This window comes from Ovis canadensis, chromosome 10 (assembly GCF_042477335.2).
Source record: "Ovis canadensis isolate MfBH-ARS-UI-01 breed Bighorn chromosome 10, ARS-UI_OviCan_v2, whole genome shotgun sequence".
Taxonomy (NCBI): domain Eukaryota; kingdom Metazoa; phylum Chordata; class Mammalia; order Artiodactyla; family Bovidae; genus Ovis; species Ovis canadensis.
This window is the reverse complement of record NC_091254.1, coordinates 60901006-60926115: the sequence shown is the minus strand read 5'-3', so window position 1 is coordinate 60926115 and position 25110 is coordinate 60901006. Positions and strand designations below refer to the sequence as shown.

Here is a 25110-nt window from a genome sequence, read left to right as displayed (position 1 = left end):
GCTCTTGAAGACTAAGAACCCGTTCTCCCAAATTAGCCCCCACAGTGCACTGCTTTGAAAAGAGCAAATGCAATTTTTGTTAAATGACTACATATATTACTTACACTAAATAATAGAGATAGGATCTTTGAATCATCTGACAAGGCAAAGGATCGCAGTTGCGACTTACATGGAAATGTTAACTTATGAAGGATGCATCTGGAGGTTTTGATATATCTTGGCATATACTGGCCAGATAAATGACAGAAAAGCCTTTCATAAATGTACATTCATGATACAGAGGCAGACAGAGGAAACATAATGCTAATTATGTTTGCTTCAAAACTTGCTATTATATTCTTCATGTTTTCTTATACAAGAATGGTGAATATGTGTATCCTTTTCACTTTCTGCTTTGATAATTTTAAAAATTATGCTTGTAAAACAGGCAAGTGAAAGAGAAGTACTATTAGAACACAAACAGGATTTTTAATTATTCTAAAGTCAGATATAAGATGCTACTCTGGCCATTTCTTAATGATGTCCTACAAATAATCCTAAGCATTTCCAATATAATTTTTAGTATATTTAAAGTAAGGCAACCTAGTGGGGATCTTCATTTAAATAGAATAAGGGTTAAATGATAACTTGACTTATCTTTTAAATGACAAAAAATAAAGAAATTGCAAGACCTTTTCACACATTAGATATGTATTGTCATTTATCATCTAGATATCAGGCTAGCAGTGCAAAGTAATAAAACATATCATCGAAAAATGTGCTATAGGTCTGAATCACTCTTTCATTCCACCTCCCAGCTAACTGTAGTATTAAATCAAACAAGCAGAACATTTCCTTAGGCAGCCATTGCCTTTTAATTTCCTGAAGAACCTTAAAATATCATTCATTACAAGTACTACACATATTTGGTTTTTAAAAGTCTCATAAATCAATAGCAGGCTGACTGTAATAATTATTACAAGTTAGTGCATAATTTTCGTGCTGAAGGCTGCATGCAGAACTTTAGCATATGCAAACGAGGCAATTCAAACTGTGTATAGATATTAATATGAAGAAGCAGGTAACGAGGTGCAGGCTATGAATTATGCATCAAGAGTGGCTGATCTTCAATGAAGAAAATGAATTCAGCATGTAATCTAATTAGTGATGGAAGTCTATTACATCTAACTGCAAAAGCAACCGTCCTTGAAACAAATTTATTTACAGTCCATGTTACCACTTGAAACAACTTTGAAATGATGTGTAAGACAACAGCTTAATTGTAAAAATTTTTTGTTTGTTTGTTTCAGTTCTAGACCTGGAAGGCCTCCTAAGAGGACTCAAAGTGTCACCTCCCCAGAGAACTCTCATATCATGCCACATTCTGTCCCGGGCCTTATGTCTCCTGGGATAATCCCACCAACAGGTAAGAGTGCTACTGACTGATGCCTAAAATATTCAAAATCAGCCAACACCATTGCTTTCATATATACCTGTGTTTACATAGATGTTTACACTCATCAGCTATATTTTGTTCACACTAAGACCATGTTACTGATGAGAATTTATTTCAAAACTGCATTATGGGTATCATCATTTCCTTATTTAAAATAAAATGAAAGAAGTTTAATTGAACACAGTTCTAGGGTTTATTCTAATTAATTCTCTTGCTAATATCAAATAACAAATTATTATCCCTAGCTCAGAGAGAATCAATGACTTTCCCAAGGTCAATCAGCTGATCACTGTCAGTGGCTAGTCAAAACCAGATCTCTGGATTCTAAGCTTATGTTTCTTTCCATAAAAACTCTAAAATAGATTAACATGCATCCAAACAAAAGACCATAACTATGTCAAATAGAAATATCTCCTATTTTTCCTAAACTATTTCTATTAGAAACATCTGAAAGATGTTTATTATTAGAATTTTTTCAATCTGCAAGTAAAAGAATATTCTTGACCACATAAGCTTTATGTCATAAACAAATTTCATAATGTACTTCATGCAAAAATAGCTCATTTGATTTCACCACCAGAATGTGTTCATTAATTCTTTTATTTACTCACACATGTCTGCTCACTTTCCAAGTTTCATCCAGACTCAGAACAAATTAAACTAATAGTCATAATGAAACTATTATTATATAGCATATAGTATTTATTTATTCTTGCCATCATGAAAGTTTGTTGAGGAGATAGACATATAAATATGTAAGTGTCATTTAACAATAACTGGAACAGTAAAGAGAATCTAGCAAGATCAGGAGAAAATCTTCATTTTTTTTCTCTGAATACCCATATTAGTGTTTTCTTTTTCTGTTATAACACTTGTCTTTCTCTAGGTTGTGATATAATCATAGGTGTCTTATTTCACATTCCATATTGCATTGAAAGCTCCTTGGAAGGAATGGCTCTTTTAACTCACCTTTACTTTTGTGACACTGTCTGAACAGTTTGTTCACTTTTAGGAACCTTTATCAAACATCCAGTGAGTTGAATTTGAAGTTATTTGTTGATTTTATGTATTTACATTTTTTTAGTAAGATATGAAGGTTCTTAAATGATTCACTTTCCAATGAAGAGTCATATTTTTATGCTAATGCTTGCAGGTGAAAAATTGAGAAACAGAAAAATGAAATCAATAGCTGAAAATAACCCAATTACAGAGCATGTATCATCATTCCTATTTGTTAATTTAGGTCATGATTCACAAGTGACTGAATCCTACTGCTTGAAATTCTAATTCCAAATTTGATATTTAGGAATGAAATAGGTAGCATTTTGTTAAGGCTGAACATTTTATTTAACTAAATAAAATTTTCTGATTTACAAATTTGGGACAAGGGGGTTGGTACTGTGCAGACAAGGTGAAAAGAAAATCTTAGCTTTTTATGTTTATGATAAGACTCAGGTGTGCTAGAAGAAAGAGTCTTTGACTTCTCAATGAATATGTCTGGGGCTTTAAAAATAATCATTTTAATAATCATTATTTTGTATTTGATAAGCTTGTGTTGATTCTAACAAATCAGTTATATTTGGGGTAAAAAGTATTCTAAATTGTTTTCGTATTGAAATAAGGAAGATCTAGTTCCAAATTGCCTGCCAGCATTTTAAGGTGAAAACAATAAATACCTCACCACCTAAGAGATGGTGAGAAAAGACGATATCATCAAGATCTAAGTATAGCAGCACCTTCACAGTTAAGACCATCAAGTAACTTTGGGGTAAGTGAAGTTCCGAAACAACTGAAGATTACAAGCCAAAACTCAAAATCAAAATATTAAGTCATTTTTGATAGATCCCTTTCTGAAATATCTTACACACTTTTTAAACTTGGTGAACAGAGATACTGAAGGTAATTTTAACTTGACTCATCACTTCACTTTTGAAGCAGGACCATTTCATACATTTTATGTGCTTTTTAAAAAACTTTTGTTCTTACTAATATGTTGTGAGCCCAGAAATTAAGATTTCTCTCAAGCTATTACATTGAAAGGGGCTTCCCTGGTGGCTCAGAGTTTAACGTATCTCCCTGCAATATGGGAGACGGGGGTTCGATCCCTGGGTCAGGAAGATCCCCTGGAGAAGGAAATGGCAACCCACTCCAGTATTCTTGCCTGGAGAATCCCATGGAGGGAGGAGCCTGGTAGGCTACAGTCCACGGGGTTGCAAAGAGTCGGACACAACCGAGCTACTTCACTTCATTACATTGAAACAAGCCTTAAGAGTCATATTCCAGACAAGGATGAGGAAATAGAGACTTACCAGGAGAGTAGACTGAATTTGAAGATGTGGATTTAGGTAGTTTAATACTCTATAGAGCCCAGGGAATGGCTTTAAAACAAGTTCTATGAGCTCACTGTTGCCTAATTCACTTAATTCAAATTTTGGACATTGGGCCAAAGATTTGAAGCTGCCAGAAGTTTGACTGTTGTACATGAATCATGCTATCTTAATGTATTCTTATGATTGCTCTTTTTACACAAAGTTTTTCTAGATGGAGAAGTCTCTAAATTTTAGAGACTACAGAATAATATCTTAAACTCCTAGAGAATGTTTATTCTATCTTAAAACATTAGCTGGAAATTTAATCATTGTAAAGATATCATATAGTTCACCAAAGTGTGTAACACTTTTCTCCCAAGGAGTACTTAGTGTACTGGGGGAATATGATTCAATATGGATATATAGACTTTTCATCCCAGAACTTTATTTATATTTGTTACATTCTTTAAAAGTAAAATGCTATTTTTTCCCAAAATGGGAGAGATAAAATATGTTATTTCTTGAAACATTGAAAAAATGATATATCAACATTTTTTTTTTTTCATTAAACAAAGTAGTTTAAAGCTATTTCTCTATGTTTTTGACCTGTGAGTTTGGAGTTTAAAACATCTTTTTCCCGGGAATCTATAGTTATATCATGACTTCCTAGGTGGTGCTAGTGATAAAGAACCCACCTGCCAATGCAAGAGATGTAAGAGATGTGGGTTTGATCCTTGGGTTGGGCATGGCAACCCACTCCAATATCCTTGCCTGGGGAATACAAAGGACAGAGGAGCCTGGTAGGCTGCAGTCCATATGCTGCAAAGAGTTGGATAAAACTGAAGCCACTTAGAATGCACAATAGTTTTATCAATATCTTTTAATGACTTGGAAATCATTGTTCTAAAACTAGCAAAACAAGTACAAAAACGTATAGACCTCAAAAGAACAAAGAAGAAAACAACTCACTCTCAAATCTCAAATCCTTTATAAGATTACATCGTTTAAAAAAAAAAAAAGATTACATCATTGATTGCATATAAATATTGACCTGTACTTTTGTACTCCAATATTACCATTTGAAAAGCATAAAAAATACAGATTCACCTTCAAGGTTACCTGAACTGGTCCTTGACAAAAGTTCATTTATTTTGATAATTTATAAAAATCTGTCAATTTTTTCTAATCATTTCCTCATTTTCCTTTTCAACAAGTGAACACTATAGTTAAGTTATAATCTTTCCTTAAGGAATTTGCTTTTCTAAAAAAAAAAAAAAAGACTATGTTTTTAAAAAGTGCATTCCCAGTCCTAGGATTATTTACTTAGGTATCTATAATTTGAAAAGAAAAAACTTTAAAATTGCTTATGGAGTTTTTGTTTGATATTTTGGTTGTTCAAGTGGGCTTGTGTGTAACCTTGGAAGGGGGCGTGGGCAGATGGTGATAATTTCTAAATTTATGGTTGTCACTGTGTGTCATAGCAACCAGAAGTGGAAGTTAATGAAAGAAAGAAGGCTCTTTGTAGAGTCTCACAACACAACACCTCCTGTAGTGCTCTCTACATTTATTTGGACTGAGCACATATCATAAATCATTCTTGATAATAAATACCAGTTTGAAATAAATTCACCCTAGCAACAGAATTTCCGTAACATTCATACATTTTATAGCATCATATGTATTTTACAATTAAGGAAAGGGTTATTTAGGACTTCTAAATACTCCCCTCCTGTGCCAGGAGTACAATTTGAGATAGCATATTTGGCCAATTTCTTGATTTTATCTTTAGGGCAGAATGCAAGCTAGTTTTGAAACACAATTTTCATGTAAGTATTAAGAAATAACTCAGCGAGTCTCAAATATTTGCCTTTTTCATTAAAAAAGTTATCCATTACCTATTTTTTCTAAATACATTCAAGTTAAATGAATAAATGATTCATAATTTTGCTTCTTAGACGTATCTTTTCTCTCTGTGACCTTGTAGGCAAATGATCAATATGTGATCAGGATTAAAAAAAAGTAATTGTAAACACACATGCACTATGCTTAAAAAGTAAGAACCTGTAAATGCAGTTTTACTATTGTGGAAATAATACTATGTTAGGGCAGTATTTGCAAGAGTCAATTCTGTTGAAATATTTTCATCTTAAAAAAATAGTAGGAAAGTATTCTCATGAGGATTTATAATTCAAAGACATTTTCAAAGTTTATAGGCTTTATTTTTCTTTCTAAATATTACCAATTGGCAACAGCATCCAAACTACCTGTTTGTTTGTTTTTTTTTTTTGTAGTATCAACATTTGTAATATTTTAAATTCATTAAGCTTTTCAACTTCCAAGGGAAAAATTCATTATGTGGAAATGTGTTTTCCATATTGAGAACTTTATCATAACAAATGCATTGTATTCCCTGAAGAGACTCCCAAGTAAGAATAACAGGTAAAACAGTCAAAATGAGTTGATCATCTTCACTAATAATTTAAACATAAAAATCTTTTGAATTTGTTACTCAAAGAATAAATATGATACATTGAAGACATTAATGTTTATGCAGTATATATAAGTATGTATTTTCATACATCTGTATGTAGGAAATACTTGTGAAACTTAATCATTGGACATTTTGAAAGATAATGCATTTGACCTATCAGTATCTGATGCATGTTGTTTATTGTTGCTGTATAGTGGCTAAGTCCTATCTGACTCTGTTGAGACCCCATGGACTTAAGCAGCCTGCCAGGCTCCTCTGTCCATGGGGTTTTCCAGGCAAGAATACTGCGGTGGGTTGCCATTTCCTTCTTTATGGGATCTTCCGAAACCAGGGGTCCGAACTCACATCTCTTGCATTGGCAGGCATTTCTTTATCACTGAGCTACCAGAATTTCAAGTATTTTTCCCTTTAAATTTTTCTTGAAAAGAAAGTAATTTATCTCTAAGTAATTTATCTTCTTTTTCCCTTTTGGAAAGCTGATACCTTGGTTCATAAAGAATCAGCCTGCAATGCAGGAGAACTGGTTCGATTCCTGGGTCAGGAAGATCCGCTGGAGAAGGGATAGGCTACCCACTCCAATATTCTTGGGCTTCCCTGGTGGCTCAGCTGGTAAAGAATCAGCCTGCAATGTGGGAGACCTGGGTTCGATGCCTGGGTTGGGAAGATCCCCTGGAGAAGGAAAAGGCTAACCCATTCTACTGTTCTGGCTTGGAGAATCCCATGGACCCCTGGAGAAGTTCATGAGGTTGCGAGAGTTGGATACTAGTGAGCACTTTAACCTAAATTTGAAATTCATCACATAATTTGTTTAATTTTAAAACTTGTACTGAACACTCTGTTAGTTTCCTGTGGCTACTGTAACAAATTACCACTTATATTGTGACTACAATAAATAAAAAATTAATTCTGTCACAATTCTGAAAGTGAAAGTGAAGTTGCTTAGTCGTGTCCAACTCTTTGCGACCCCATAGACTGTAGCCTACCAGGCTCCTCTGTCCATGGGATTTTACAGGCAATAGTACTGGAGTGGGTTGCCATTTCCTTCTCCAGGGGATTTTCCCAATCCAGGGCTCGAACTCGGGTCTCCCACATTGTAGACAGACGCTTTACTGTCTGAGCCACCGTTCAAAAACAAACAATTCATGTCCATTTCAACTTATTGGTGGGGCCACACTCCGACTGGAATCTCTTTGGAAGCACCTGTTTCCTTACCTTTTCGAGCTTCTGGAGACTCCAGCTTCCCTTGGCTTGTGACCATAATTTCCACCTATTCTTGTGTGTGTGTGTCTGTGTGTGTATCTGTGTGTATGTAAGTCTCCTTTTGTTTCTCTTGAAAGGATACATGTGGATGTATTTAGGACTTGTGAATGTATTTAGGGCACATCAGATTATCCAAAATCAACTCCCCATCTCAAAATCATCAGTGTCATCATATCTCCAAAGACTCTCCTCTAAAGGAGGCATTCACAGGTTAAAAAATGTGAGCATAACTTTGGGATCCTTGTCATCCTTCCACACCCAGAAAGTTCCCTGTTGAGATATTAAGAGGGGCCCAAGTGTGGTGTGAAATTTATCCATACCAATGGATTTTGGTGATTGTTTACCACAGTATGCCATTGTGTAGAGTACTGCTCGCCACAAAGTAGATATTCAACATAAGTATTTGTTCAGGAAATATGGCTAATATATGTTTATCAAGGGATTTCTGTGAGACATGATTAAACCTCAGAGTTACAAATTTCAACATTGGTGTTATAATGCAGTTTATAAAATCCATTTAAGTACAGTTAGGCTCCAGATTAAAGATGCAGAGTCTAGGGCTTGATGGAGGTGTACTAGGTAAATGGAAGGCATTATTTGTTTGTGGGATGTGATGTCTACTTTTCAGGATTATCAACAGTAATTGATGAAATTAATATTTCTAAATTGATATTCTAAAGAAGCAATATTTTCAGGAATAGAATGATAACATAGAATATACTAGTCTTTAAAATTCTTGCATATATATAAATGTACCCACAGTATCTTGATATACAACTAATTTAATACATATGTGAATAACATGTAGCTTATAATTAAGTGTAAATATTGCAATCGTATGAAAGACTAGATAATAAATATATTTACTTTATTAAATATGTGGTGTCATCAAACATTTCAGTCAAATTATTATATGTCTTGGTTATTACTAGCATAGAAATTAAAATATTTTCAAAGTTCTTAAGTAAAGATTGTTATCAAAGACTTAATTGAATAATTACATATTACTAGACTTCTGGACAGGCCTCTCATCTACTTAATTTAAAAGAAAATTACAGTTCTTTCCTCCCTAATTTGTTTCCTTCTTCCAAATTTCTATTGAGTTCTGCAGTCTCCTATGCCTACACTGGTCCATACGCAGAGTTATAATCCACTTAAATTTCTCTCTCAGCAGATTTATAGTAATGAAGTTGCTAATATACTTAACTGGTTAATTGCAAGATATTATTTGCTTCTTTTTTTAGTAATATGATATTTCCTGTGACAGAAGAGTTATTTATTTACGTTGAGAAAAGCAAATCAGATTTCAACGGTCAATTTTTGATTATGCTAGTGGATGGTGTGTGGATTTAGCCAGAGCTTTGTGGATTATCTTTTTATTTGTCGGATTCTCATACAATATTCTCGGAGAAGGCAATGGCAACCCACTCCAGTACTCTTGCCTGGGAAATCGCATGGGTGGAGGAGCCTGGTAGGTTGCAGTCCATGGGGTTGCGAAGAGTCAGACGACTGAGCGACTTCACTTTCACTTTTCACTTTCACGCATTGGAGAAGGAAATGGCAACCCACTCCAGTGTTCTTGCCTGGAGAATCCCAGGGAAGGGGGAGTCTGGTGGGCTGCAGTCTGTGGGATCGCACAGAGTCGGACACGACTGAAGCGACTTAGCAGCAGCAGCATACAATAGTCTGGTCCGTCACTTATACAACGTGTCACTTGTCTTGTAGTGCCTACCTGCGTGCTCAGTCCTGTCTGACTCTTTGCGACCCATGAACTGTAGTCTACCAGGTTCCTGCCTCCTGCAAGGTCTGTCTTTTACTGCTTGCATTAATTTATTGACCAGCAGGAGGTGCTATTACTATCTTTTTTCCTTCTCTAGACTTCCCAGGTGACACAGTGGTAAAGATTTTACCTCCGGAAGCAGGAGACACAGGAGATGTGGGTTCAATTCCTGGGTCAGGATGATCCCGTGGAGTAGGAAATGGCAACCTCCTCCAGTATTCTTGCCTGGAGAATCCCATGGACAGACAGCCTGGTGGGCGACAGTCCGTAGAGTCAAAGAGTCACATACGACTGAGCACGCACACATGGCTCCTTCCCTAAACAAGAGAAGTGAGAAATATATTAAATAACGTTCATTCAGAAAAAAATAATCAATAAATAAATAACCAAAGACTCTTTATAGCCGCGTGGACTATATAGCCCACCAGGCTCCTCTGTCCATGGAATTATCCAGGCAAGAATACTGGAGTGGGTAGCCATCTCCTTCAGGCGATCTTCCCGTCCCAAGGATTAACCCTGGTCTCCTGCATTGCAGGCAGATTCTTTACTGTCTGAACCACTAAGAAAACTCTTCTTTACTTTCACTTTTTCAATCAAGAGAAATGATGAATACATTAAATAATATTCATTCAGGAAAAACAACTAAATCTGCTATAGATATACTTTGAGTATTCCTAAAGATATTGTCTTGAGAGTCCCTTGGACTTCGAGGAGATCCAACCAGTCCATTCTAAAGGAGATCAGTCCTGGGTGTTCTTTGGAAGGAACGATGCTAAAGCTAAAATTCCAATATTTTGGCCACCTCATGCAAAGAGTTGACTCATTGGAAAAGACTCTGATGCTGGGAGGGATTGGAGGCAGGAGGAGAAGGGGACGACAGAGGATGAGATGGCTGGGTGGCATTACCGACTCGATGGACATGAGTTTGGGTGAATTCCAGGAGTTGGTGATGGACAGGGAGGCCTGGCGTGCTGCGATTCATGGGGTCACAAAGAGTCGACACGACTGAGTGACTGAACTGACTGAAAAATATTGTAGCACAAAAGCTGCAGAAGATAAACAGAATTCTTTGTTTAATTTCCTTCTCTGTCTTTGGTAGGCTTTTCTCCCTTTGGCCAACCCACACTTCAATTTATTTCCTTAATGAAATGTTCTAGATTTGTTACTAAAGATTTAAATTGTGTTGAAATTTCTTTGTATTTTCTCCGTGCACACTGAGGTATGTTTTGCAACTTTTATGCTCTTCTTTGTAAAGAATAGAATTGCTAATTGCAAGTGTTGACAGGACCAAACATTGCAAATAAAGTTGGCAAAGGTCAGAAAAATACCTATATTATTAAAACCTGAATTCATTTTCCCAAAGCATTATTGCTCTAGTTGTAAATGAACCCAAGACCTGATTTGAAAACATTCTAAATGAAAATCACTGGAGGATATTATTTGTTTGTGCAGCTATATAAACCAGTGTTCTGATAAAAATTCTGGAAGTGCTAGACACCTAAGCTTCATGGTTAAGGATATAAAGTCTGGAGAAAGAGAAACAGCGTGGTTTTACTCTGCACATCAGATGACAGCTGGAATGTTATGCTCAGTCATGGCACCACAGTCTTTAGTAGGACATTGACAAACTCTGATCATTAAGGGAATAGCCTAGATGATAGGGTTTGGGAAATGATGGTAATGTTTAGTCTTAAGAAGAGTTACAGAGGGTCTGAAGTGAATGATAGAGTCGATTCATACTGTGTTCTTTCAAGGACAGAAATCTAACTGATGAACAGTAATTATAGACATCTACATTGGGTTCCATAAGAAAGAGTCTTGCTACAAGAACTATCTAAAAGTGAGGCTTATTACTCTTAAAACATTAACTTTTCCTTTTGACAGAAGGGTTTAATAGGAAAGTGGGATGGAAAGTTAGCGATAGTACATATATTTAATTACTTTTTATTGGCCATATTGTTCACAGTATGGAAGTGTAATAGTTTAAAACAAATTCCTTCTTTCCCAGACTACCAACCTTCCATTTCCTTTCTTAGTAATTACTGTTGTTAGGGAAATTTGAAGGTAATTCTGCATCGGAAGGAGGTAGATTGAATAAGGCAATTTTATTCCTTTCTACTTATAAAATTTGATGATTCTATTTTATTTTACTTTGAATTATTTTCTAAACTTTGTATGGTGCCTTTCTGGTTAAAAGACATCCATCCTTTTAACCACATCCTTCAAGGTTTTGTAGTCATATTCTTTCATAGTTTTTGAGATGATTTTCAAACATTAATTTTGAGAATGTTTCATGTTCATACTGTTTCTTACCCTGGTATTCATGGATGGGTTGGTTAACTTATGGGCAAGACTGTGACTGTAGGCTCCCAAATACATTTTTTCCAATCTAAAGAAAATTTTGAATGTTTTATGCTCCTTTGTTCTCTTTGTCCTTATTTTATGAGTACTCTGTGAAGGGGTCTATAGTTGTAAGATTAATAATAGGATAAAATGACAATCATTAAATATTATATAAGAGAATATTTTTCACCATGGTAGGATTTGGAATGAAGGGTGAAAAATATTATTTTAACCAATAAAGATCATCAGAATTGATAACAGAAAGGCATGAATTCTTAAAGGGATTTAAATGAAAGACCTTGAACTTTACTATAAATTAATTTGATTTGACTTTCCACTATAAAAAATAAAGTCTCCAAGAGAAGTGTCAGTTTTATTATTATTGAAGTATAGTTGATTTATAGTGTTGTATTGATTTCTGCTGTACAGCAACATGTTTCAGTGATACATATATGTATATAATACATATATATGTAAAGTATATATACATATACTTTATTATGTTCTTTTCCATCATGATCATGGTTTATCTCAGGGTATTGAATATAGTTCCCTGTCAGTTCTTGAAATTTGTGGAATACTTTCAACAATCAACTTTTAAAATGTATAATAATTGAACCAGTCAAGTATTTTGATCCTTTATTTTTTCATGTATAAAGAGTCTTTTTATCTCAAAATTATTTTCTCATTAAATTGCCATGAATGTCAAATGACACAATTTATAACAGTATTCTGTAAATGATGAAGCTCGGCAAAGATAAAGTAGTATTAATGTAATTAAACAGGCTGATCCAAGTGTTACTGATTTTTATTGCAGACTATCATTCCTTTGGATTTAAGAATAAAACTGATAACTTTAAAAAGATGTATAGCTTAGGTTTAGAAGTCTTAGTTTGGCAGTTTATTAAAATTCATGTACTGTGCTCTCTATATAATCCTAATAGAATTAGTTAACACTAAAATTTTGTTATTACAAGTTTATTTTCAGGGCTTACTTACAATAATTTCTTTTTATAAATTTTTGTTTGTGGCGTAATAAGCCTTTTGGATATGAAATATCATTGCTACTGTTATATGTTCAAACTGTCATATATTGCTCTTTGAAATATGCACACCACAAATGCTAGTAGACTTTAAAAATGAAGATTGCTTTCAATTGATTTCAGCTGTATGCTGCACTATTAATTGTTGGGAATGAATTGACACATACTGTAAAGTAAACAATAAGCTAGTTTTCAAAATGATAAAACTGTAACCTAATTCAATAAATTGAATCAGATTACGCAAACACTTTTGCACTTCATTAAAGAAGTAGTCAGTATAATTAATGTGAGAGCACTTAATCATGTTCACTTGTTGATATATGGCTAAGGATATGTACAGCAGGTTAAACTATTTTCAGAACTACTTTTGTGCCATCTCACATTTTAACTAAAGTTACCATAAACCAGATTCCTAGAGAATACCAAAATGGATTTGATCGTTTTATTGTTGCTGATTTTATAATAGAATTAGTAGGCTATAGTTTTCTCTAAAGACATGCATTTTTTTTTTTTTAAACAACATGATGCTGTGATATAATTCCTAACTTGGAACTGAAAAGTCTGGTCTTTATTCTCTTCCTTATCACTTCTAGCAATGTGGCCTTGGCTAACAATACCTGGCCTCAATAATTACAAGTTAGATGTATGTGTGAGTGTTCAATCGCTTCAGTGATATCCAACTCTTTACGACTCTGTGGACTGTAGCCCACCAGGTCCTCTGTCCATGGGATTCTCCAGGCAAGAATACTAGAGTGGATTGCCTTGCCCTCCTCTAGGGGGTCTTCCCACTTTAGGGATCAGACCCTGTCTCCTATGTCTCCTGCATTCCGGGCAGATTCTTTACCCACTGAGCCACCTAGGAAACCCCGCAGGGTGATATTAGGACATAAAATATCATTTTAGAAAAGAGGGAAAAAAAAATGCTAAGAGACTTGTCCAAAGTTTCACTATTATGTGCTAGAGACAGTTTCCAATTCAAATTTTGTGACTCCAATTTACTGGTTATTTTCCTATATGGAGCTGCCTTTTGAAATACTTACTTAATCATGTACAAACCAAACATCATCATATCTGCCTTATCTCCTACTTGGTAGGACTCTGTGATGAGCTAATGTATCACAAACACTTTGCAAAGTCTTATATAGCAAGGTGTCATTTGAGATTTGTTCTTATTACAATTCTCAAAACAGGACATTTGCCTTGTTCCAAATAGAATACCAGTTATTTATCTATCAGTTTGAACATGTCAGTTCTGCAGATGATATGTCCTTTCCTTTATTTATGGAATCGGATTGTAAGCATCTCCTGTTTTTTTAAAAAAATTGCTTTTGTATCTTCCAATTAGCTCAAATAAAATATTTTTCTCCTGATACAATCTTCTCATGTCAATGATTACTTTTTGATCATTGTGATATTTAGAATTTTAATTCACTGAAATGCCTCCTAACATCAAATCCTTTGATGGAATGTCATTCCATCAAACATATTCCCATTGGCTTTCATTTAAGAAATGCAAATATATGTGGAGAGAATATTTTTATAAATATGTGTTTTCTAATGATTTGACTTTGCCTCCTGAGATATAAGGATATGACTTAAAGGAACAGCGTGAAGTTTTTAAGCGTTAAAAGGAATGTAAGAATCTTTGTCTCTTCCAAAGGGCTTGAGGGGTTAGACTCAAAAAAGTGATGCTAAATTGTCAAGATTCTAAGCATGTATAATATTTAATATTAAAATCAATAGCATGTTTACTCCTTCTGGTGAAATGTTATTCCCTAGAAGTAAATTTTTAAGTTGTTCTTCCCTATTAAAACATCTAGTTGAAAACTATTTTCTAAATGTGAAAATGTGGCACTGTGAAGGTTTTCACAGTCTGTCCTATTGGAAACCTTCACTCACGTATTAAAGCTGTAAATGCCTTTTGTATTATTTATTATCTTATATTGCTTAATGAAATCTTTCCAGGGGATTATATTAGGGTGTAAAAACACTTCAAAAGAATTACACAGAACCATGTTAATTTAAAGGCATATAAATGCAAGAATCTCTAAATTCCAAGAAAATTGATCTCTTTCCTTTTAGAATATAACAATATTTTGGAGTTATTTGAGGATGAGATTCATCTCATCATACCTAACCTTTAAGTTACTTATTGAATAAATTACATTTAAGGATACCATTCCAAGAAGAACCCGTTACCATATGACCTGTCCATATGAGTTGTCTTTTTGATTTATAACGGCAATTGCTTTCTCGGCATGGATTTCATGACATAATAATATTCTATGAATTTTTGAAATTACAGTGAGCTTCACATCAATCATCTCTAATAAAATACTATATGTATCAATGAGCGAGGACTATTAGAAGGTAGACATTTTAGAAATGTACACTTCTCCCAAATACCAATATTGATATTTTAATGAAATAGGCAGATGGCTTTTTTGATATTCTTTAAATTGATCATAAAAATGGTCAGTATCATCACTCCCTTTAGTGCACTATTCTATACTCTTAATAGTAATTTTTGTTTTCCTTGAAAGTGTTAACTGTCCATCCAGTTAATTTTGCCTAGACCAATGTTGTTCTTGGCCTGAATTCAAGGAAATATATTGCTTCGGGGGTCCCTAGGCATTAATGTCTTAAATTTCAGGATTATGGTTAAACATATGTGACATGGGCTACCATTATTTGTTCATGTTTCTTTTATCTGTAAGAATCAGAGAGATTTAAAGTGAGATCTTAGCTGTGTTAAGAATTGAGTGTGCTTCTGTTTTTCTCTTCATTTTCTTTTCACAAAATATTGTTGAAAATAGCTTGAGTTATAGTCTTTCATGAGTAAATATTTATGCTATGCTGTGTGAAAAAATCTGTACCTAGAATCTGCCATCAGCAGCTGCCTCATTTTTAACTTAATCTCACTTAGTTTTGTTCCTAAAACACCACATTAACTAGCATGTGTGGTACTTCATTATTTTGACATATTTTATGCCATCTTTTCATTAATAATCATTATATTTTTAACTGATTTCTTATTTCCTCTGTAAGCATGACTTTCTTAAAGACAATGTACATTTCTTAAGTAATGTATTTGGAAACCCTATGAATACACTCAAAAAGAACTTTACTTTCTAGAAAACATTTTTGAAAACTTTTTCAAATTTATAGTCTTAATCATGTGGCTTAGAAAAGCCGTGGCCATATTGCAGATGAAAAACACAGAGAATATTTTTATAAGTGAAAATATTTGAGACTTGCTTCAAAATTTTACCTTGAGTTAATCTACATGGTATATCTTGTATATCTTTGTTATAGATATTCTCGCAGTTATATCATTTATTTACTCTAAAACTTTGTCTATACATACTATGCAATGGAAAGAAATGAAACCAATTTATCAGATACATGTATATTTTGCTGAAAATGTTCAAGCACTTTTATATGTAAAAAGAGTAGCTATGTTTATACTTTTCACCACTCTCTTCAGTTTCTAGCATGATATCTGGTCAAACTGTTAAATTAAAATCTCTTCATCAATAAACATAGTTAATTGATTAAAATCAGAGGGAATGGAAATTTATTCAGTAACTATTAACATAGTAGGAAATCTTCTAACATCTAAAGATTAATTTGTATCTCATAACAAACTATGAAAAATGTCTTGCTTATCCCATTTTACATATAAGTTAACTAAGGCACCAGTGGTTTAAATGATTTGTTTAAGTTGTAAGAGAAGGCCTCACTTGAGGATTGGACTCAAGGAAGGGTAATTATAGACCCTGTTATTTACTGTATAGTCCATTCCAAGGAACACATTATCCACCTTAGAGGCTATTTATACTTTGAGTAGAATTGAAACAGGATGAATCAAAATGAAAGAGTTTTTAAGATAATGGAGTCAAATTCTTGAAGAATGCTTCAAGTTTGTATTAACATGTTTAATCTTAATTTGAAAAACTCATACTACAACTTCATATATTTGGCAGATAAATCATATTCTTGTATTGTAGGTATTCTAACACTAGTTTAATTTTGGGTAGAAGCTTAACTTATTTTAAAGTAATTATATTTTAAATAGCTGATATGTTCAGTGCTTTGATTTGGAGGCTTAGTATAGAGGTAGCAAAAGAATAGAATGAGTGATGTAAAAAATTAAATTTTAGAATTATAATCATGCTTAATTGCTTAATAAGCCACTGTGTTTGAATTTTAATTCTAACATGGCTATCCTTTGTTTATGGAAAAGCCTATCAAGACTTTTTTATTTTAAAATATTTCACTTTGCTGCATAATATAATGCTAACTGACTTAATTGTTTCCTGCTTTAGAATTATTTCTGAACTTTATGAATAGTGAAGCATAGTGTAGTATTACTTATTAAGACGGAATCATGCTATTTTACCCTAAATAATTGAAGAAAATTCCTAAACTTTTATTAATTGTTTACTCTTTGGGTTTTCACTTGCCCCGTATTAGTAGTAAATTTCTATGTTATTACTTATTTGTGCAATTGATATATTACTTGGTTGAGACATTGTAACAATTGGCCTCCAAGGGAAATTCAATGTAGGTTCTTTAGTTCCAAGAATTAGAGAAATACTTTTCACTATAGTTTATTAAACACTAACCCATTTGATATAATTGACAAAATAGAGCTATGTTTCAGATATTTAATTATTAAGCTATTATTGCCTCATTTTGGAAAAATAAGAAATTATGTTACTTGTAATTCCACCGTGTCATGTAACATATTTTCTTTTTGTTTATAAATGCTGAGTCCTTGCTCACTTGTATACTGAACATTAGTATTTACCAGAATGGCCTATGTCTTTCTGTTTTTCAAAATGTGGTGAACCAATTGTTTACAAACATAGTACACTATCTCAGGATTGTTTTAAAACAAATATGGTAGAATCACAGTTTCATCATTGGTATCATTCCAAATTTTATCAGTTCTCAAAATCTAGGTTTTGAATTCCTTTTTTTTCTCTTTGCATTGTATTTGCAATACTTGTGAGCACTTGGATTTTTACCAGTTTCATATTAAGATCTCAATGAACAGGAAGTAGAAACAATTTCAACAATTTATGTTTATTAAGCATTTCAAATTCTACATTTATTTTGTTATTCTACTTCATCATGTTTTTCAAAGGGAAAAAAACAAGTTGTTTCTGAAATTTTCAAAAAGTTGAGTCTTGATAGAAAAATGAGTAGATAGCAGTTTTTATTTTACACTGACTCTCAAATCCAAATGAAAGATTTGAATATTAGGACCTTGACTTGACTCACCTCTGCTTAATTTTGACAGTTGTCTTAAAGTGAATTTAGTGTTTAATGAAATTTTCTGGACTGATAACTCAAGACCTGAAGGGAACAATTTTAGTAGTGAGAAAGTAATTTTCTGGCCTAATTACACCTTCGACCTCACTACAAAGTCTGTCAACAAAAGTGCCAGGTTTGATCATGATTTTTTTTGACGTGTATTCACCAATCTACTTCACACAGGAGACTTTTAACAATAGCATTTTGTATTTGCAACCTAACTAAGATTTTACATTAGAGAATCAAACCTCAGTGTACTGTTGCCAATAAGTGAGTCACTTAAATCCCTTTTAGAGTTGAAAAATTATGTGATTATTAATGAACTTTACATTGCACTCTTTGGAAACCTACATGGCTATATTTTTTGAGATGGCCATGCAAATCATATCAAACATTAGCAAATTAATGATGAATTGATCTTTAAAATGTTGAATGACTGCCGTCTCTAAAATTTATTTCTTATCTGTTTTCACTCTAAAAGCCTAGTAGAGTTCTGATCTATACAACTGGCCTCTTAAGGGAATGTGGGACTCTGATTAACCTCAACCACTAAATACATTTTCTTAAAGTTTTGAGTCTGACTGCTCCTGTGTTTTAATAATATAGTAGTTTATGTTTAATTCTTCAGTTGTTAACTCGAGTACTTTCTCCAATAATTCTTTGAACAGAAGACTTTTAATGGCTGCATTAAAGATCTGCTGATGCTTTTCATAGGAACCCAAGTTTTGTTCTCCAGCCTGATATTCTTTCAACCTAGCCTTTTTTTTTGTTTTCTCCTCCTCTTCGCTCTTGTCATCTTGAATTTTACTTAGAGTAGTTTAATTGTCAAGGTTGTTGAAACCTTGTGTTTAGCAGAGGCGTAAGTCTGATTAGAGAAACAAGGTAGCAAAAGATTACTGATTGATGTTTTTGAATTTTTGTCTCTGGTCTTTCTGATTTTAATTCCTCCATTGGCTTCTGATAAATATTTTTCTCATTTGGGGTAGTTACACACACACACACTTATACACATTCTCACACATTAATGCAAATACAATTTTCAGTATATTAAAGTGTTCGTAATTGTTACCATATATTGGCACTTATTAGATTTCAGTTAGTAAGTTGTTTCACATATGTAAGCTCATTTAATCCCTATAATGGGCTTCCTTCATAGCTCAGTTGGTAAAGAAACTGAAAGTGAAAGTCACTCAGTCCTGTCTGACTCTTTGCGACCTCATGGGCTATACAGTCCATGGAATTCTCTAGGCCAGAATACTGCAGCGGGTAGCTTTTCCCTTCTCCAGGGGATCTTCCCAATCCAGGGACTGAACCCAGGTCTCCCACATCCCAGGCAGATTCTTTACCAGCTGAACCACAGGGGAAGCCCAGTTGTTAAAGAATCTGCCTGCAATGCAGGAGACCCTGGTTGGATTCCTGGGTGCATGGGGAAGTTCTGGTGAAGGGATAAGCTACCCGCTCTTGTATTTTGGGGCTTCCCTTGTGGCTCAGATGGTAAAGAATCAACCTTCAATGCGGGAAGATCTAGGTTCGATCCCAGATCTTGGGCTACCCACTCCAGTATTCTGGCCTGGAGAATTCCATTTACTGTATAGCCCATGGGATTGCAAAGAATCGGACACAGCTGAGCCACTTTCACTTTTCAGTTCCTATATGTCTTCGGGTAGTTATTATGATTTCCATTTTACAGACAAGTGAAATTTGTCACTGATTTTTCTGCTCAGCATTGTTAACCTGACTGCAAAGTTTGTCTCCTTATTCACTGCACAACAACCATGCGTTCTTATGAGCAGCTTTGTGTTTATTAATGGTTATTATATCATGATTTTAAAAAATAGTTTTTTCACCAGTAACGCATTTTACTCTAGACATTTTTTAACAGTACACTTGATGTTTATAACTTAAGTATGATTTTTGCATCTGAGAGTAAAACGTCAATGTACTGTTGCCAATATGGTGGTTCTCTTGCTTATTTTAAATTTGATAAATTATGGGGGTGCCAGTGGGCTCTACATATTACTGTTTTGGCAGCAGCCTTACTTGCTTAGATCATATCAACAGTATTGTGCCCATTTATGGTTACTATGTCTTGAGAGGCCACAACAGAAAGCAGTTTGACCAGATTGAATAATCAGTACTGAAAGTTATTTTCTTAAGATTGATTGAAGGAAATGAAGATACTTAGAGAAGTCATGGGGCTTTAGGGATGCTGTCTTTGGATATTAAAAAGGATATAGATTAGTTGTTCATTGTTCCAGGAGCTAGGACAAAAGGTTTCACTTATGAAAAAAAAAATATTTACAGGGCAAAAAAGAAAGTATGAAAATTAGCCTACTGAGAACCTATGTGGACCACCAGGCTTTGATATCGCACTATAAATATTTTGACTATTGTCTCCCAGGTGTGTTATAGAGTATTTTTGTTTTTTTACATTTAAGACAATTTCATAAGCATTGTTATTATGAGTAGTAGTAGTTCTAATTTTCAGCATGCTGACAAAATAAAAATAAATAATCCCAAGGAGTCATTTTATCTAAAACTTTTTATTTGATATTTTATTTTGGAAACATGTAACTTATCAAGTTTCACAAGTTTATATTCCTTTCCAATACTATACAGAAACAATGTAACTGATGAACTAGTTTTTTGAAATCTGAAATGCACACATTTGATTAAATCAAATTTAGATGTATAAATTTGGGTAATTTTATACATGATTGTCTATTTGAGTAACACTTCATTAATCATTCTGTTGTGCAGAAATGGCCATAACATTCCAGGGCACAGTTTAAATAACGTTCAGTCTTCTTTCTTGGAGTTTAAATTAATCCTTTGGCAGATCTAGGTAACAAAATAATAAAAGCATTAAATTTTACTTCTAATACATTAAATTTAAAAGATCCCAGGGAATCAATTTTGCTCTGTATTAACACTTTTTCCAGTGATTAAGTTCATGTTTACTTAAGACAAACTGATGGAGCCAAAGTATTACTGTTATACTTTATAATAAACAACTATGAAACACTTATGGAGAGATTTCACAAAACTTTATCTTTTTTTTTTCTTTTCACTGTTTATATTCTCTTCTGTAGTGTCTTTATATTCTTTTTCATTATTGTCATCACTCTTATTCATTATACTTTCCAAAACATTTCCCATCCATCACTAGATATTTGTACTTGAATTTTCTGTTGTCATTTCAAACTTGTCAGTGATTAAAATTGAGCACATTATTGTTTCTTCCATACCAAACTCAGCTGATTTTTCTGTTTATCTTAATGGTAATTTCTGTTTTAAATAGTCACACAGGCTAAAGAGCTGGGAGAATTCTTATAATTGCTAAGGCAATCTAACAAAACAAAAACAGCTTACACACAGCATGGAATATTATTTTACAGATTCATTTAAAGTTATAACTCATTTTTTAAGCATTTGTACATTATATTATCTTCCCAAAATTTTTGTGACACGAAATAAAACCTCAGTTCATAAATGAAGAAATTGGGAGTCAGATTTGTTGCTCGAGATCAGAAAAGCTGGAAAATGGCAGAGTGAAAATTTGAATGCATAACTACACATTCTTGATCTTTGTAGTGTATTCACTTAAGGGGCTATTATCACACGACACCAATGCATGTACTTACTTTATCTAGTAAAAATTGAATGATTTTGTTATTTATTATGACTGTAAAGAAAATTATTACTAAAAATGTGTCTAATAGCTAAACCTCAAATAATATACATATTTTATGTCAGATCTGAAATACTGATACGCTATATAGTCAGAACTCTTGTTTATAATTATAACCCTTCTAACATGAAGCAGGTGACTGGACTAAATATAAGTCAGACATAAAATGCCCTGCATGTAGCAACATAGCGAATCAAGCAAATTATCAAACAGCAAAGCTCATTTTGTCCTCTGGGCAATTTCTGCTGCCAGCACTTATACATCAAAACTTCACTCAATGTACGATTGATTTTATTTTATTTTGTTTATTTTTAATTCCCTACAGCGAGCTATGTTACTTTTGTAGAATGCTGTCTGCATCATTAGTTTCCTAAGAAATTATAGTTGTTTTAGTCATGGTTAACCAAAATATTATTCCCTTCTATAGACCATGGATATTGGTTCTTGGATGGATATCACTGAGCTGAAAATGTGTAAGGCCAGTGTTTCAAATACACAGCACATAGACAGAAAGCATCAGTGTTATTAGAAATGTGAGTATCTGAAGAATAATACTGTAAAATCAGACAGGCAGTGGCCATTAAAGATATTTTCCAGTTCAAGGAAAGAGGTTCAGATTAAAGTATAAAAGTCCGGTCTTAAGGCAGGAATGAATTCCAGTGTAAAATGATACATGTCTTCCTTTCACAGTTGCTTTTTATGTTGCTTTAAAACATGTCAAAATAATCCCCAACAGAGGAGCCTAAAAGGAATGTCAGCTCTGTGGTTATGTAAATCGAATTGAGTGCTTTACAGCAGGTTTAAGATTTTTATAACTCAGAAGTTGTTAACAGCCAGCTGGTTTGTATCTGTTTTTTATGGTTATTCTTGTCATATGCAGCCTCCACAATTTTTAATTATATTTTATGGTATGTGTTTTCCTCCTCTTGAATCCCTTAGCCACTCTTTGCTTCACAAGATATTTTCCACTGGGAAGGGAACAAGCACAGCGATGGGACTCCATCACTGGAAATACAGTCATATAATTACTTACCACTAACAGCTCTATAGTGTGAAATTCAAGTAACTTTCCATTGCAAATACATAATCTTCTATTAGAGCATTAAAATTTCTTTGATGTAACAATAGCTGCTTGTAAGTTTGTGAGCTGCCCTTCCCTGGTAAGGATCAAAAACATGATGATTGTGTCACAGTTTATATTTCAAGTTTCTGAAAAAATGATAATACAGATATTATCTTTTTTCTTTCTTCTTTTCTTCCTTCCCTCCCTCCATCCCTTCCTCTCTCTTCTTTCCATTTCTCTCACTTTTTGGATATTCGTCCTGTAAATTGATATCTGCCTCATAGTTAAGTTCTAAACACTTTGTTTTCTAATTTTGATTACACAGAAAGATAGTAACTTACTTTATATTATGGTCCAAATAATCTCATACTCTGGTTGTAAGATATTGCTACAGCCCCAAAGGTATTAATGAGGCTTCCTGAGATTTCTGATACCCGAATTGGTGAGTTGGGCTAAATTTTTCTTTTAAGGAAAATGAAGAGAGTAAAGAAAAATGTTTGGAATCTGGAAAATGTACTAAAATAATTTAAAATGTCCACGTATATCAAAGGAGGGGTGTGTGTTTGTTTCATAGAGACATTTTCCAGAGAAATCAAATCTTTGAAACAATACTTTGGTTTTGTATTACTTTTTTTGCAAAGTGAAAACATGCCAATGAACTTTATTCTTCAAATCATAGAGTTTCCAGATTTGGGAATACAAAGATGTAAGTTTTAGGCATTTAAATATCTGAATGAGAATATATTGCTGCTAATATTTCAGACATAATAAGAATATTCAGACCAAGTGAAGGAGATTAAAATAAGTAACTGTGATTTTATATTCATCATATAAATATGTACTGAATCTTTATTCAAATTTCAAGTCAGTTTGATTCTGTCATAGGAGATCCATGATACATAATATGCAGTGGAAACTATTTACTATATCGTCCTTAGGATTGATTCATATAAACTGATATTATTACCTTATAGACCATAATTAAACCAATATTATTATCACCAAACAGTATTTCCAAACATAACTTTTAGTGACTTATAGCTATAATATTTTTAAGATTCTAGTGGTAAGGTTCAGAAATATTTGAGTCATTGAAAAATTTTATACTAATGTATTTAATACTATTCAGTTATTTTTCTCCTTAGGACTAGGTATCTAAGTACATTTTTATTAACTTTGTCTGGAACTATTAATATTTAGGTTCATAAGTGTTCTTTTGAAACTAAATTAAGGCCATGAGGTAGACTTTTATGTTAATTATTTTGTAATTTGGTTCATTTTATATTACATATGTGTATGTGTGTGTTTATGCCAGAAAGCCAAATGAGCATCAGAGGAAATTATGAAAAGGGATAAAGGAGAAGTGTTTATTGAATGCCAGCTATGTACAAGGCACTAGAGTAGGAGGAGGCATTTTATATGCTGCCTGTCATTCACTTCTCACAAAAATGCTGTACAGTGCATGCAATTAGCCAGGTTTTAACATAAGGGATCCAAGTCTTGAGTTAGTTAAGTTGCTCAAGGAGCCACAGCTAAGAAGTAGTGGAGGAGCATTTATTATATATATATATATATGTATATATATAATAAGTTATGCATATATATTTATCACATTCTACCCAGAAATATAAGGCTTCCCAGGTGGCACTAGTGGTAAAGAACCCACTTGCCATTCAGGAGATGTAATAGAAGATCAAATGCGGGTTCGATCCCTAGGTCAGGAAGATCCCCTGGAGGCGGACATGGCCGCCCAACTCCACTATTCCTGCTTTGAGAATCCCATGGGCAGAGAAGCCTAGCAGCCTACAGTCCATGGAGTCAGAAAAAGTTGGACACAGCTGAAGGGACTTAACACACAGGCTGCTGCTGCTGCTGCTAAGTTGCTTCAGTTGTGTCCGACTCTGTGCGACCCCATAGACGGCAGCCCACCAGGCTCCCCCATCCCTGGGATTCTCCAGGCAAGAACACTGGAGTGGGTTGCCATACCTTCTCCAATGCATGAAAGTGAAAGTGAAGTCGCTCAGTTGTGTCCGACTCTCAGCGACCCCATGGACTGCAGCCTACCAGGCTCCTCCCATGGGATTTGCCAGGCAAGAGTACCGGAGTGGGTTGCCATTGCCTTCTCATGCACCAAGAAATACAGATAGACTGTTAAGAAATGTTTGGAGAAATAAAAGATGTTTTTGGTAAGGTAAACCAGACAGGGAAGATTTAAATTAGACTTAGCCTGGTGGCTTTAAAAAGCAATTAGCTATTTTTTTCAGGGTTAAGGAATTTTCTACTGACAAAAGGAAGTTTTGGCCTTTTCTACCTATTCAATAGGCAGAAGAAAAGTTATAAACCAGTGATCAGATTAAGGAAAATAAAGTTTAA

At 33.8% G+C, this 25110-nt stretch overlaps 1 protein-coding gene across 3 annotated transcripts in view; it reads left to right on the top strand.

Moving 5' to 3' along the window:
* Positions 1 to 25110, top strand: part of DACH1 (dachshund family transcription factor 1) — a 495552-nt gene that overhangs the window by 191391 nt on the left and 279051 nt on the right. For all 3 annotated transcript variants that reach the window (XM_069602314.1, XM_069602315.1, XM_069602313.1), the window contains exon 2: positions 1290 to 1405. In XM_069602314.1, coding sequence (XP_069458415.1) covers positions 1290 to 1405 — 116 coding nt within the window. The remainder of the gene's footprint in view (positions 1 to 1289; positions 1406 to 25110) is intronic.